Source organism: Plutella xylostella, chromosome 21 (assembly GCF_932276165.1).
Source record: "Plutella xylostella chromosome 21, ilPluXylo3.1, whole genome shotgun sequence".
Lineage (NCBI taxonomy): Eukaryota > Metazoa > Arthropoda > Insecta > Lepidoptera > Plutellidae > Plutella > Plutella xylostella.
The window spans coordinates 10,435,030-10,452,091 of NC_064001.1; the positions used below are offsets into that span (position 1 = coordinate 10,435,030).

Here is a 17,062-nt window from a genome sequence, read left to right on the forward strand (position 1 = left end):
CCTAGATCATATTCAATTAAATTACAATTACTTTAGTATCCTCTATAGTAAGCTTCAATGGCTAAGAGTATAAACAGTTTCGTCACACTTCATTGAAGAAGAGCGCGTTTTCACTAACTCCAAGCTAGGCGGAGCGGAGAAAAGCGGACTTTAAATTGGCCAATCACAAAGCGTCACTGTTGCAAGACTTTCCGGCAATATGATTGGCCAACCCGTCCGGCTCCTCGACTCTACCAAGCTCTGCCTCAGTGAGCGCACTCGTGTTGATGACGTCACTGCTTATCGCGGCGTGGTATGGAGCGATCATCTGCAGACGAACGCGGAGAGAAGGTAGGTGAGGAGGGCGGCACTGAGGGGGGGTAGTCGTGACGTCACGCCGCGGTTACTCGTCTGCATCGCCGCCGGGTGCTCCCCTGGAAGAGCAACGGGGGTTTAGAATGAGCAAGAAAACTTGAAAACAAATGGCTATGGGAAAAAAAATGCGGAAGATGCAACGGATGTAGAGTTGGATATCTGTTGATTCATTGCATTCTGCCTAAGGCAACAGAGATGCTGCTAAAACTGTTTTAGTAAATAGGCTCAGAAACATGGGTTGTCTGCAAACCGAACTGGAATCAGTTGCGCTTTCAACTTTCCATCACTTCCACATCTTCCTTCCACTTCAAACACCAGGCGTTAGACAAAGACAGCAGCAACCCTCTCACCATTGTGCAATGTGCATCGTGCACGGACATAGAAGCGGGATAACATTCCATCACATCCACATCTTCCTCCCTTTTCTACCACCAGGCATTAGAAGAAGACAGCAGCAGTCCTCTTACCATTGAGCACGTGCACGGACACAGAAGCGGGATAACATTCCATCACATCCACATATTCCTTCCACTTCAAACACCAGGTGCTAGACAAACCTCCTCCGGTACAGCAGCAACCTTCTTACAATTATCTACAAACCGTACCGGATTTAGTTGCACTTTGACAACAATCCATCAGTTCCACATCTTCCTCCTACTTCTAACACGAGGTGCTAGACAAAGATAGCAGATAACCTCTTACCATTAAGCACGTGCACAGACACAGAAGCAGGGTGCGCGTTGTTGGGCACGCAGGTGTAGTTCCCGGAGTCAGTCAGGGCTGCCTTAGTGACCAGCAGCTTGCTGGTGGTGCCGCCCTCCGTCTTCTCCGTCTCCAGGCTGATGCCGCCGCGCGGCGAGTCAAAGTCTACCACGGAACTGCCGTGGTACCTGGGACAGGGGATAAGGTTAGTCAGGATTGGCTACTGATTGGCGTTGCAGTTTTTTTACCACGTTAACAAATGCTAGCCAAGAAGAAGAGCATTCTGTTTCATAGTGAATAATCCAAGCGATGGATGATGAATGATAGACGCGACGCAGGAGTGGGAGGATTCACTCAATGAGATTACATATTTCTAATGATGGTGGTCCTATCGTGTTTTTCACCAACATCATGAGAAGAACATGAAGCGCTCTATGTGCTAAACAAAATCGGAAGCATCTATAACCTAATCTAATCTCCCGTAGGTATAGTCGTACCCGGGAACCTAACCCAAAAGCTCTGAGGTCTTACCACCTGTAACTACTTCAGAACCCCAGAGCTTCTGGGCTGTGAATAGTCGTAAGAGATGGTGAAATGTCACCAGCGGTAAACTCACCACAGCACGGACGCGCTGGAGGGCGGCGAGGAGTGCACGTTGACAGAGCAGGTCAGCGATATCGTGCTGCCCTTCTTCACGTACACGTCCTGCGAGCCCCAGATCGTCGCCGCCGCCGCTGCAACAAACAGAGGTTGAAGTTAGAACGTGCTGGCTGGAACATTTGAATTTAGAAGACGAAATTTCTTTTTTGTGACGTCACGTCAAGAGAAGTCTTTTCTGTTCATTCAGAAATTATTATTTGGAGAACTGATGCCTATTTGAAAGTAAATTGAATCATTTAGTGAAAGTAATAGAATATAATTTCTCAGAAACTAACTCGGATTCAGTTAAATCTATTAGGATTCATTCTGTTGATACTAAGTTGCATTTTATGATTCACTAAGATCTTTTAATAGTTTCAGTTTGTTGCTGAACCGCTCTTTTAAAGTAAATTATTCAAATGAACAATGGCACAGTTCAAAAAGTTTCTTTGTTTCAATTTCTACAAGTTATATTAGTTTTATTTTCATAATACCCGTAATGGCGCCAACTTTATCGCTTTAATACTTTGCTCATAAAAAATCTTATTGAATTTATATTCATGCAAAATTATCAAAGCAGTTTGTCAAAGGTAACTTATTGGTATTTTAAATACCAAAATCAACAAAATAAATATGTTTTTGTATAAATGGGGGATAGGTATATAAGATCTACGATACATCAAGTCATAACAGAAAATATCTTGCGGGAATTTGAGCAAATCATCCATCAACATTTTACACGTACAGAATAATTACCAAACATTAAGGAGTAAAGCTAGGAAAATTCCTTGGAAAATGCGTGTGCCAATCATGCGTTTGCGAGAAAGAAACACCAGATAAGCGTTTACTGAAGCGTGAGAAGGAAAGCGGTATACCTGAGGAGCGAGACGGGGCCTGAGGCGCGGGGGTGTGGGACTCATCTGCAATACAAGACAACAGCTTAGGGAAGGACCAAGGCAGGAATACTAAATACTGAGACCTCAGGTCACCTAGCTGGGCTAATACCTATGAGCTAAGTGGGGGTTTTAATTTATGATAACGTTGTGATGAAGGAAATGACAAAAAAAAAGCTATGTAAACCAATGGTACTATTTAGTGTTCAAAACGCCATAAACTATCCAAATTCAAACTATGTTACCGTATATGTTAAGAATCTAATAAAATGCAACGTCATCTAAAAAGTGTTCCAGAGCTAATTTGAGCGCGCGAGCGTACGTAAGTAAAACCCGGTCTCGAGTGCAAAACCGCGTACACCCCACACGAGCGAAGTGAGTCCGGTTCAAGTAAGTTATGTAACTTGCAGCGAGTTTGTTAGTTATCGATCAATTACTGTCCGAGCGAGTTAGTGCTCAAGTGACGGGGGGGGGGGGGGGGGGGGATTGAAAAGAAAGTCTACCGTGCAGACTGAAATATAAATGACGCCCACCTCTCTGACCTACGGGTTTAAAAAGGTGGTTTGGTACTTAATTAAAAAGGTAAGTGAAAAATATACCTAGTACCTACAGATTGCATTTATATGAAATATAATTTGAAGATTATACCTACCATTTGCAACGCAAAAACCTCTGCCTACGAAAACATTCAACTCTCGAAAATTTGGACCAAACCCAATTTTAATCAACACGGCTCCAACACTATTTCGAAACAACAAAACAGAGTAAATTAAATTAATACAAATGAAATAAATAAACGTTGACGACCGAATGGCGTAGTGGTTAGTGACCCTGACTACTGAGCCGATGGTCCCGGGTTCGATTCCCGGCCGGGGCAGATATTTGTTTAAACACAGATATTTGTTCTCGGGTCTTGGATGTGCCCGTAAAATGGCAATAGGCCCGCCCCCTATTACATTGGGACTAACATACACTCTGGCGAAAAGTGGGTGCAGCAATGCACCTCTGCCTACCCCGCAAGGGAGTAGGTAGTACAAGGCGTGAGTGCGTGTGTGTGTTTTTTTTTTTTGAAATAAATAAATATTCTGATTTGTTAAACACTCTCAAATAAAAAAGACACACTGGTCATTTGAAAACAAAAACTGTGATCAATTTATTTTATTTGCGACATCATGGTAGGTACAGTGTGTGTAATGTACGAGTAGATACTAGATTATTTACAGCTGCATACTTTTACAATACTCCTGAAATCATGTACCATATGATCATACGGTACATGGTGTGCGACTCAAAAAAAAACAAATTGAATTAAAAAAACTGGACTTTGCAAAAATCGGGGCCACATCTTCATCATTTACTCGTGAAGCCCGTTGCGATCGAGTGTGCGCTATCCCCGCGCCGCCGCCGCCGCCGCCGCCGCCGCCGCCGCCGCGCGCAGACTGATGGCGAGCGATCATTTTTCACATTTAACAAGTGTCGGTAATTGGCTGCGAATACGAGAAGCTCTCGTGATATATCGAGATATAAATTACTTGAGTTCTCGATCGAGAAATGAGTCGTGTGGGCGGATATTTCACGCGAGGGATTTTGGGACGCGACTTTACAAGTACTTTTTGCTGCTATGAAATATATAAATGATTCACTACCGATGCCATCCTCTTGTCTTCTGAAACCCTTAATTTTTATCATCTTAATTTGCAACATAAAACAGTGACATAATTTTACTCTATATTACCAATGGAACGACTCACATTGAATTCACAAATTGTATGACAAAGTCGGGACTAAACAAAGTATTTCTATCACTTTTCACCCTCGTCTCCGCACAGACTGCGCCAGTAACGTCCTGCTATCGGCCATCAAATCTTGTCAGCATCCAAACAACCAGCAGACGTGCTTCTCCCACAACAAGTGGAACTAAACCAGTGTTACACCTGCTGTCAAATCCTATCCTGCTAATATTATTCACGTGAAAATTTTTAGTATGGATCGGAAGAACGGACATTACATGAGAGAAAAGGTATAGACCAATTATTATGATATTGGCCATGTCAGCCGCTGACACACAGTATTAACACAGACTAAATACTTTTATATGGTAATCCCCACGGAAAAACATTGACGACCGCCCACTGAACCGCGACTAGGACAAGTAACCATAAGTGGTCCGTTGACGAAGGCCAAGGACAGAGTGTTCAGGAACTTTATTGGGAGAAGCATATGTCCAGAAGTGACCGAATGCGGGCTGTTGGTATAAAAATTATACTATACAAGATTTAATAACCACGTGAGCTTGACGAATGCCTGCACTGCCCCCGTTCCACCTGGCCGTCAGTAAGCCCGGCACGCGCGCCGCGTATTAACAAATTCGCCAAAAAGAGGGCCAAATAATTTCGCATTCATCTCATGTCATATTAGTGAGGTTACGTAGTGGGGTAATGTGTTGGCTAAGTATAGGGTTGTGCTGTATCGGGTAACCGGATAATGGGGTTCAGTATAATAGAAGCATAGTATTTTGGTAGTATTCAGCTTATTTCATGATGTCATGTGATGCTTTGGATAAATTCGTTTGTATTTGAATGGTACGTGTATATTTTACCTACTTAGGTATAATATACATTCATTTTATCGAATTTGGCTTGTTAAAGTTGCAATGTCCTCACTTGTTATTACTTACTCTACCCCCTATGACTTCTGCCATGGTAAAATTTTACCTAAATATTGATGGTACAAATTGTACATAAATTCCAAAGCAATCATTAAAATGCCACGGCCGGGTTTGTACCCGTATAATATATCTATCATGGGAAGCTGCTACTACCGCTATAAATACCACCACTACTGACCCTTTCCCGGTAGGTACCGTTGTAGCTGGCACATCATCAGCCTATATCAGTCCACTGCTGGACGTTGGCCTCTCCCTAATCACACCACTGGATACGATCTATAGCTTTTCGCATCCAATCATTAGCAGCCACCTTTCGCAAGTGGTCCGGCACATCACTAGTCGACAAAGCAGGGTATCAGTCTTAGTCGGCGCGGTCTGCCAACACTGAGTGGCTATGAAAAATTGCGGCAAAACGCGGGAGATTTACGAAGTCATGTCGTGCGCTGGCTGCTTATAAATCATTACGTGGCCGCCATTTTGGCCGGGTTATAGAATTAACTGTTTTGGACCTTGAGTTTTTCTTCCGTGGCATTATGAGGAAAGTTCCGTATGTTTGATCCGAAGGAACGGTTATGTTAAAGTATTACTATGGAGGTGAGTATGTGCAAACGGTGCAAAGCCACAACTTATGTATGTATTAATTTATGTATGAAATGTCTTCATATCATTGATCAAACTTAATGAAGAGTACCACGACGTTGACAAAAGTTACCGCTTATTCAAAGCAGTAATAAAATTAACAAAAAGGATATATATATTTTAAAAATATAGGTACACTTGATAGTTGGTGGAAAAATCCAGTATCTTTTTAATGCTTCTTAAAATCAATACAAGCGCTGGTCCATTTCGGTTCTGAAGTTTTGTAAGAATACGTAAAAATATATTATATATTGTAACGTTGTAGACGTACATGTCTTTAATTAAACGTATCTTAACTTAAAACTATATTTTTTTTTCATTTTAACACTTAACTACGTAATAAATAAAATAAAACATTAATTAAATCAAATAACTAAAACTAAATAATATTTTAAAACATAACTTCTTTTAAAGTACATTCGCACTCAAAATACTGAAACGTAATCTGTAGTCATAAACAGTTTATGGTAGAAATTTAGTTTCATAAACCTGCCCACATTTTAATATTGGTAGAAATTTATTGTTCATAACCTGGTATTATTTTTAACATTCCGTGACATCGTGACACTTTCAACGGCTGTCGCCGCTCGCTAGTCATTCATTAGCTTTGCCATCACTGGACTCGAACGTACGCTTGCGCATCTGAATAATAATTGCTTTCGCACATATCATTGCGACCTAAAAGTAAATTTTTATATAGATAGTGCACCTTAAGTGTCCTAACCGTTCCGGGTCCGCTATACAAGGCGCTGCTGGCTCTGTGTACCTGTGTTTTACATAAATCCTCAAACCCCCATATTGGGTAAGTTGTGAACAAATGTTATTTATTTTAATTTGTGTGCTAACTTTTCTTCTTAGCTTTTGAATTGCTGTTGATTGTCTTTTTATTGGCGGTTACGGTGTTCAACCGACCGTTGGAATATTCCAGTGGTCGCATTTTGAATACCGTATCCTACCTTCACCTTTTTAATATTTTCAATTTTAAACTTGTAACTTAAATATTTCTTTTTAATTGCCTTCTGCATTCATTATCTTTTGTTAAATTTAAAGCCTACTTAATTCTTCGCAATTGTAAACTCCGTTCTGATTGTTTTCACCACGGCACCGCTTGCTACATAAGTACTTACCTACAATGTGTTGCCGTCGGTGGTAACACGGAACGTTATGGAATCATTCCTAACGTATTTCGTTGGCCATTCCAGGGTTTCAGTACGGGGTTTAAGAAGATTTCAGTACGGGATTTAGAAGACCTAGGCTTCGCTTCGCTACCTACTGCTGCATCACCCTCTGCTTCGCTTCCGCTTCGGACCTACAGCTGAGCACGGCGACCTACAACCCTGCCCGTGGCTGACGACCTGTTCCACCGGCATCTGACCATCCAGGGGAGTGCTTGAACTACGCAGTGAAATCAGATACTAGGCCGACACACCACGACCCGTTCTACCGACTTAGGTGGCCTGCGGCCATCAATAAATTTATTTTCGTTGGACCTACCTACCTCTTTCATTTACCTCCCAGTAGGGACGATTGGTAAACAGGTAGGGAACGTCACACTGGCGCCCAACTTCCGTAAGACAGGGGGGTCACACTGGCGCCCAACGTCCGTAAGACGGGGGGTCACACTGGCGCCCAACGTTCCGTAAGACGGGGGGTCACACTGGCGCCCAACGTCCGTAAAACGGGGGGTCACACTGGCGCCCTTAAACGTGGTTGTGTCTGATTTTGCTGCGCAGTAAGTAGTAAAGTGTTTGTTTGTGTGTGCGTTGTAAAACGTTTTTTTTTTGTTGCTCTGCCGTAACTGAGGTGTATTTTGCATTTTTTTTAAAGTATAATTTGTACCTATTTGTTTTAATTTAAAACGGTTTTTTTTAACGTTATTAAATTTTGTTAACGGTTTTTTAACTGGCAACATTTTTTTTAAAGTACCCTAATTAGTTAATTACCCACAAATTACTTCGTGACATTTTTTTTTCTGTGATACCAGCGTAATACACACCAGTTACATTTATTTGAATTTTTCAACGCATCTTTTATTTTTGGTTCTGTGCGTTTTTTTTTTGTTTTGTGTAATTATTTTAAAAGAGTACAACGTTACCTAATTTTTTTGTAACAGAACGGAGTAATTTTTTGTTCTAACGCTTGTTCACATTTTACCCAAATTTTTGAATATCCATCTTGTTGCTTTCCCCCATTGTATTTTTTTCCACTATGTTCCCCATAAAATGTTTGTCCTTACAAAAATCGGAACTGGAATACGAGGTGTCCATCAGAGGTACAGTTCCAGCGACCAGTATTGTGGCGCTGGCTATAAACTTTCCCTCTGACGTTATCCTCGAGTCCGGTTTGGATGCTTACAGGGTGTGTTCGAGGATTTGTCGAAAACACAGGCTAATTTTGAGTGTGTTACACCCAATAAAGCACTTTTCCAGCGGACACGGAACTAGAACTAGTCGGAAATAGTTTTTTTTTATTTTGCATATTTGACATTTTAAATTTTTTTTAACCATCAACGTTATGCTTACGTACGTTTTTACCAGGTGACATAATAATTATAAATTGTGGAAATAGTAGTCATTTTTTGATATATTTTTAAAAGAATGACTTTTGTTATGAATGGTTCGCGTTATTAATCTTATATGATTTTTATTGCTTAATTTGAATGTGGAAGTATGAAGTTGAAGATTGAATGTTTTTCTGACAGGTATGTATGAAAGCGTAGTATTTTTACATTTTATTTTTTATTGTTTAACCGGATTTTATTTAGGATAAAATCCTTTCCGTGAGACGGGGGGTAATGTAACGTTGTAGACGTACATGTCTTTAATTAAACGTATCTTAACTTAAAACTATCTTTTTTTTTCATTTTAACACTTAACTACGTAATAAATAAAATAAAACATTAATTAAATCAAATAACTAAAACTAAATAATATTTTAAAACATAACTTCTTTTAAAGTACATTCGCACTCAAAATACTGAAACGTAATCTGTAGTCATAAACAGTTTATGGTAGAAATTTAGTTTCATAAACCTGCCCACATTTTAATATTATAATTAGGTATAATTTCTTCTGCTTTCATTAACAATTTATGTGATATATCATTATAAGTTATTATTTCAAAATTCGATATTTACTACCAAAATTTAAACGGAATAAAAACCAAAGTTAAAGATTTCTATCAGAATATACTCCAAAGTAACTACAAAATTCTAGTTTTTACAGAAACATGGTTGAATGCTAGTATTGCCAATAGTGAACTTTTTGACTCTCGATACATAGTATATCGTCGTGACCGTGTTTGTTCCAAAGATACTAAACTAGATGGAGGCGGGGTTCTAATTGCTGTTTCTCGAGACATTCCTTCTATCCGTATTAAGAACTGGGAAACTGAATGTGAAGACTTATGGGTATCAATCCAAATCACTATCAACAATGACATAAAAAAACTCTCACTGTGTGCTGTCTACCTACCTCCACCAGTAAAATTAAAATCTTTGGAGACATTCATGGAAAACGTTGATATTGTTGTAAATGATAGTGATAACGTTATGATCCTAGGAGATTTTAATCTTGGTTTTATTAAGTGGACAAACACATCACCTGATTGTAACTATACAGTTCCTACTAACTATAATTGTAATTTAGGCTACGCATTGATAGATTTTATGAGTTTAAATAATTTATACCAAAGCAACAATATATGTAACAAAGACGATCGTATATTAGATCTTGTTTTATGTACATTACCTGACATTGCTATTTCTAAGCCCTTGGATATTATTAGTAAAATTGATCCTAAACACCCTAATTTGCTAGTATCTTTTCCTTCTGCAAATATTATGTATCTCCGTCCAAATGTTCGTAGTGATTACAACTACTATAAGGCTGATTATACTAAGATAAGATCTCATTTAAGTATTATAGACTGGCACACTGAGCTAAATAACTGTAATGATATTAATGAAATGGTTTCAGTATTCTACAAGATTATTAACAATATTATTGATGCTTATGTTCCGAAACGCATCCCTCGTAAAAGTAAGTACCCAAGCTGGTACAGCATAGCTTTAATTAGATTACTTGCAGAAAAGGAAAAAATTCGGAAGAAATATCGTCGTTACCAGAACCCACGAGATAAATTTGAATACAATATTTTAAGGGAAAGGAGTCACAAATTATTGGAAAATGACCACAATAGATATAAAATGCAAATAGAGAAAGCTATTTCCTACAATCCCAAAACTTTTTGGAAGTTTATAAAAGACAAACGTAAAAATAAATCCACGCTGCCCTCTGAAATGAAAATGAATAACATCTCTGCCAACACGGGACCTGAAATCGCTAACTTATTTGCGGATCAATTCTCATCTATCTATAGAACCAGTAGTGCCAAAGATCAAAGTTCCCTCAACTATATATCACAAAATCCTGATAATAACTCAATATGCTTCAACCGCATCAGTTTTAGAGAGTCTGATATATGTAAAAAAATCAAATTGCTTAATATCTATAAAGGCGCGGGTCCTGATGGTATACCACCTATTTTTATTAAACGTTGTGGATATTTGCTTGCCTTACCACTGGTCCTGATTATCAACCGCTCTCTTCTGGATGGGAAATATCCAGACGAGTGGAAGAATGCAAGAATTGTTCCAATTTTTAAAAACGGTGATGACGTAGAAGTTAAGAACTATCGCCTTATTTCTATTTTATCTTGTTTCTCTAAGATCTTTGAATCCCTATTACTAGATGTTTTTTCTCCTGAGATACGTAAAATATTGTCCGATTATCAGCATGGATTTATAAAAGGCCGCTCTGTACAAACTAATCTTGTTAACTTTATAACAGATGTATCATATGAAATTGATAAAGGCAAGGAGGTGGACGCCATTTATACTGACTTTTCCAAGGCCTTTGATATGGTAGACCACACATTACTAATTCATAAGTTAAAATCTGTCGGCTTTAGTGGAAATGTACTGAGGTGGTTTGAGTCCTACCTATCAAACAGACCACAAATAGTGTCAGTGAATGGCGTCGACTCTAAACCTTATCATGCTAAAACGGGGGTTCCTCAAGGATCGCACTTGGGCCCTCTTTTATTCCTAATATTTATTAACGATCTTACCACCAACATTAAACACTGCCATTTCTCCTTTTTTGCTGACGATTTAAAAATTTATAAAACCGTAACCTCCATAACAGATGTCAAACTTATTCAAGAAGATCTAAACAATATTAAAGACTGGTGCGATCACAACCATATGTCAATAAACGTGAGTAAATGCTACTTCATCAAATTCACAAAAAAGAAATGTCCTCTTTCATCTTCTTACACTATAGACAACACTCAACTAACAGAAACAAGTGAAATAAGAGATCTCGGTGTTATTATTGATAGCAAACTCAGTTTCATTTCTCATTATGATAATATCGTTAAAAAAGCAGCTCAAATGCTAGGGTTTCTAAAGAGAAATTCGAGGGACTTTCACAATAACAAAACTAAAATACTTCTTTACAACGCGCTAGTTCGCAGTCACCTGGAGTTCGCCAGCGTGGCGTGGAGCCCTCACTATACGGTGCACTCTCAGAGGATTGAAAGTATACAAAGGGCTTTCACCAGATACTTGGCATTCACTTCTACTGGGATATCGCACAGGAACACCTACGACCAGCGTCTAAACTTTTTCAACATGCACACGCTGCGTGACCGCCGTATTGTACAGGATCTAGTATTTCTTCATAAAATTATTTCAAACCAAATTAGCTGTATTCATCTTTCCGAGAAAATTAATCTATCAGTGCCATATAATCTTCCTAGAAAACCAATCAATAAAATCTTTCATATTAGTACTTGTAAAACAAATACTGGTTTGCACGCTCCATTTAACAGAATTTGCCAGGAGTACAACGAAATTAGTACTAAGCTTCCGAATATAGATATCTTTAGTGACAGTCTACCGAAGTTCCAAAGTGGAATACTGCAACTATTTTCAGTTTAAGTTAAGTATAACTATAGTATGATATTAGTACCTACCTAATTTAAAATAACGGATTTGCAATATTTGTTCACATTTAAATTTGAATTCTATTATTAAGTTAACACTTTAATTTTGTTATAAAATTTTAATTTTATTAATTTTTAAGGTTTGTTGATTTTAAAATGTTGTATACGCCTGTAATTGGCATATCTTATTAGATTGTAAGACCTTCTTTCAATGTATATTTTAAAATTGTAATAATATGTATGCTGTTGGTGTATCTTTAATAAATAAATAAATAAATATTGGTAGAAATTTATTGTTCATAACCTGGTATTATTTTTAACATTCCGTGACATCGTGACACTTTCAACGGCTGTCGCCGCTCGCTAGTCATTCATTAGCTTTGCCATCACTGGACTCGAACGTACGCTTGCGCATCTGAATAATAATTGCTTTCGCACATATCATTGCGACCTAAAAGTAAATTTTTATATAGATAGTGCACCTTAAGTGTCCTAACCGTTCCGGGTCCGCTATACAAGGCGCTGCTGGCTCTGTGTACCTGTGTTTTACATAAATCCTCAAACCCCCATATTGGGTAAGTTGTGAACAAATGTTATTTATTTTAATTTGTGTGCTAACTTTTCTTCTTAGCTTTTGAATTGCTGTTGATTGTCTTTTTATTGGCGGTTACGGTGTTCAACCGACCGTTGGAATATTCCAGTGGTCGCATTTTGAATACCGTATCCTACCTTCACCTTTTTAATATTTTCAATTTTAAACTTGTAACTTAAATATTTCTTTTTAATTGCCTTCTGCATTCATTATCTTTTGTTAAATTTAAAGCCTACTTAATTCTTCGCAATTGTAAACTCCGTTCTGATTGTTTTCACCACGGCACCGCTTGCTACATAAGTACTTACCTACAATGTGTTGCCGTCGGTGGTAACACGGAACGTTATGGAATCATTCCTAACGTATTTCGTTGGCCATTCCAGGGTTTCAGTACGGGGTTTAAGAAGATTTCAGTACGGGATTTAGAAGACCTAGGCTTCGCTTCGCTACCTACTGCTGCATCACCCTCTGCTTCGCTTCCGCTTCGGACCTACAGCTGAGCACGGCGACCTACAACCCTGCCCGTGGCTGACGACCTGTTCCACCGGCATCTGACCATCCAGGGGAGTGCTTGAACTACGCAGTGAAATCAGATACTAGGCCGACACACCACGACCCGTTCTACCGACTTAGGTGGCCTGCGGCCATCAATAAATTTATTTTCGTTGGACCTACCTACCTCTTTCATTTACCTCCCAGTAGGGACGATTGGTAAACAGGTAGGGAACGTCACACTGGCGCCCAACTTCCGTAAGACAGGGGGGTCACAATATATATATATATATATATATATATCCATATTTTCAGAAGCATGTAAAACTGAAACTGCGATTTGAGTGAATCAAGACCCATCCACGTAGAGTGGGTATGTTCCACGTCCATGAATAAATATGGAACCTTCTCGATCGCGCTCCGAGGACGTAATACGTGTAGATACTATTTCAATTTAACTTCAAAGATGTGGAAGTCTTTCATTTCACAGGTGAGCAGGTTCGACAACTATCCTGAAATCTATATTTACATTAGAATATGTACAATTTTAGGTACATAATATACATAATGTAGCTCCGTCCTGACCTGCTAATAGATGTTAAATCTATTTCTATATTGGTTTCCTTTGATCTGTCATGAAGAAATATTTTACGGATATCTGTAGAATATGGACACTGAACCCGTCTAAAATAAAAACAAAAGATATATAGTAATTTTATGATTTGTACATTATTATTATATTTTTTTATTTGTCTGTATTCTTAATAAGTTTAGAATACAAGCTTGACGATATTTTGCTGAAATTATGTATGTACCTACATACCTATGTCTCATAATCATATTAATTTCAATATCGGTAAGTACTACAATCTGTTCATAATAATTTGGAAAGTAAACTTCAAATATTTTTTTAACATTTTAGTCCTTTTTACATGAACATCCTACCCGTACCTATATAAAATGATTTTCATTAATATATCTACGTGATTTCCAAGTCTAAAATATAAAATTATATCTATCTATTATAAACAAATATAGGTATGATTATATAAATATGAATAATTGAAATAAAAAAAAAACTAAACTTACAAAATAAATAAAAGAACTAAAACAAAATTGTATAGAGTTTACCATTACCTACAAAAGAAATCCACAAAAACGCACACCACTAAAAAAACCAAACCCAACTAACAGTCACCTTCGACAGTGAGGAACACGGCCATGTTGATCTTGGGCTCCGTGTTGATCTGGCACTCGTAGACCCCGGCGTCCCTCGGCTGCACGTAGTCCACCCTCAGGTCCCAGTCGTCAGAGGGTTCCGGGTGCAGTACGCTGAACCGCGCGTCGCCCGTGTACGTGAAGATGTGGGAGGTCAGGATGTGTAGGTCGCGCTTGCGCATCCAGGATACCTGCGGGGGGTAAATACATAAATGTAAATGTGTGGGGAGATCTTACACATGGCCATCCGACCCCAAACTAGACAGAGCGTGTAATATGGGTATCGGACAGCTGATATATTTACACAAATACATAGATACCCGAGTACAAATATCTGTCTTTAAACAAATTTTTGCCCCAGCCGGGAATCGAACCCGGGACCTTAGGCTTAGCAGTCAGGGTCACTAACCACTACACCAGTGACCAGTGATCACGGTGACCAATGCATATGATATTTGTCAAAGCACTTTATAAAAATTGAAATTACTTGTTCCATTTTGGGTTGTTTTATTGCAGAATAAAGAAAATCGTAAATGTTCTAAGTAGAACTGGTGAAGTCACCAGCGTTTGGTAAGTTACTTATTGAAATATTTCTCATAAAATATCGTAGGAAGCCCTCAAAAATACAAACATGAACATTACGGGCGAGCTTGAAATATCAAACCGGAGATCATCACTTCATAATTACATGCGCAGCTAAGCCGAGGAGGCGCGACGTGTAATTACAAATAACGCATGTTCCATCGCCGGACCTCAGAACAAGTACTCCGGGCCAATATCCCTGGCTGGCGGGATGTACATAAACGTTTCAATTAAAATTTTAATTTTGGAAGCCCTTTTTGGCTTCTGAGAAATTAAAAAATAAATTCCCTCTGCTTTGGCGGGCTTTGTTTGTGTGTGTAATTAGAATAAGCCGCTCGGCGCGCGTAATTAAGCAAGATGGAATGTCCGTCCCCGCCGCCGCCGCCGCCGCCGCCTCGGCGGGACATTCATTTATTTATAACTTATTTTTATCATTATTTTGTTTTAAGGTTTATGTAAGTATATAAAGTCTAAAACTGAAAATCCAACGAAAGTTTGTCTACATATCGCTTGTCAACAGCCCCGAGTCTATATTTTGAAAATGTAACATTATACATATACTTTGTAGTAGTGTATGATTTAAAGAAGAAAGAAAATTCATAAGTTATCAATGATTTTTTTTTCATCATGGACTTTCATATGAAATGCTCAAATACCTAAGCATAACTAGCTAAAATGATGTGTTACCCTTGTGCTAAGCCTTTCTCCAGAGCAAGGGTCTTGAACACAATAAAAATAAGCGAGGTACATTTAATGAAGGACTCACTTGAGTAACCAAAGTGCCCCCGAGTCTTTTCTTTAGTTGCTCTTGAGACTACGTATTTATTTATTATTCTTTGTAACTATACATTTATACCTACAATTAGTAAGGAAACTGCGACGGGTGATAGCCTAGGTCAAGGCCTACCTAAACAACATAACGTATGTTCCGCAAAAATCTGTAGTTCTCAAATTATGTAGGATTTAGAGTAATTTAGGAAAGCTCTAACCTGCAGTTACACATTATTATTTTTTTCGCCCTTGACTCAAACATTCAATAAACATCAAAACGAGGTGGCATATAGTTATTATTAATGTATCCTATGGTCCATTTAGGGTTAAGTGAGATTAAAATTATTATGTTTCAGTGCAGATAATGCCAATATTTAATTTAGTAATTCTTCGTGTATATGTATAGAACATGTATCTCATGTCACACGAAAATGATTGTTTTTGCGAGGAAAACAACAATTTGGGACACTTTCTCATTATTGTGTGTAAACTTTAATTACGTAGAGCAAACACGGTCCGCAGAGCCGCGCGACAAACAACCGATGTTTTTAGAGATGACACGAGCTAAATTAATCGTAAGGGTTTTTGTTACTGAGCCGACAGCACGGGAATCGTATCTTATCCTTACACCTTCGCTAATGCGATTAAACTTCGAAAACTTGCCGAGTACAACAGCACAGATAGATAGAGATGGTATTTTTGAGATGGGCCAGGTGGCCGTGTATAAAATGACCCCACATTATGATTATCATTATAAGGCAACGCAATGCCAAAAAAACTGTTGAAAAAAAAAGAGTTGAATGTAGGCAAATGTAATCATATAACAACACAGGAATCATGAAAAGATTAACACACATATGAGATTCTTCAAATATCCTATATAATATACCATCAGCTATAAAAATAACGGAACATAAATCTTATTCAAAATCGGAATATCTTGAAAACATGGCGCATATCATCTCATAAAAGCCAGTCATTTAACGACTCCAAATAATCCTTTAATGTTGGCAACCGGAAGCGCTCCCCACTGTCGCCGGAAGTATCATCGATAAAAATCTGACCGCCACTTGACCGAATTATCCTTCGGACTTGGAACAATTTTTAGAGAGATGTGGACTTCTTTGTCCGTGTTGTTCCATTTCCATTTCTTTTACGAGCTTTTGTTAGTGCCTAATCGCCTCGATCGACATTCCCTTTACTTCTCGCATTCGCATGATTTTTTAGTTAGTTTGTCATTATTATAATTTAAGCCTCAGATAAGAATAATACATTATTCGATGAAAGATGTTACTCTAACGCCTAAACTAGCTTTGCGCGAATATACAAGCAGAATTTTGTGAAGGTATATAGGTACCAGTCAAGTCTTTTCTGACCACCGTTTTGACGGATTTTTGAACAGTAAACCTACACAAACCCTACGATTCAAAATTGATAGTCTGTCTACTTCAGCGCACCCCCATATTGCACCAAGTTTTACGTGTCCATGTCACTTCCACCGCC

The 17,062-nt window shown here is 38.4% G+C and overlaps 1 protein-coding gene and 2 long non-coding RNA genes across 3 annotated transcripts in view; 2 read left to right on the plus strand and 1 right to left on the minus strand.

Annotated features, from left to right (window-relative positions):
* Nucleotides 1-246: 246 nt before the first annotated feature.
* Nucleotides 247-17,062, minus strand: part of LOC105389045 (protein sidekick-1) — a 103,267-nt gene continuing 86,451 nt past the window's right edge. The window contains exons 3-7 of the mRNA XM_038115794.2: nt 14,187-14,397; nt 2,571-2,615; nt 1,673-1,790; nt 1,057-1,244; nt 247-413 (exon numbers count right to left, since the gene is read on the minus strand). Of these exons, the coding sequence (XP_037971722.2) occupies nt 304-413; nt 1,057-1,244; nt 1,673-1,790; nt 2,571-2,615; nt 14,187-14,397 (672 nt within the window). The 3' untranslated portion in view covers nt 247-303. The remainder of the gene's footprint in view (nt 414-1,056; nt 1,245-1,672; nt 1,791-2,570; nt 2,616-14,186; nt 14,398-17,062) is intronic.
* Nucleotides 6,152-7,388, plus strand: LOC105390318. The gene is made up of 2 exons (XR_007267527.1): nt 6,152-6,697; nt 7,098-7,388. It is a non-coding gene; the product is annotated as an uncharacterized LOC105390318 (long non-coding RNA).
* On the plus strand, nt 12,187-13,170 carry LOC119692430. The gene is made up of 2 exons (XR_007267528.1): nt 12,187-12,479; nt 12,880-13,170. It is a non-coding gene; the product is annotated as an uncharacterized LOC119692430 (long non-coding RNA).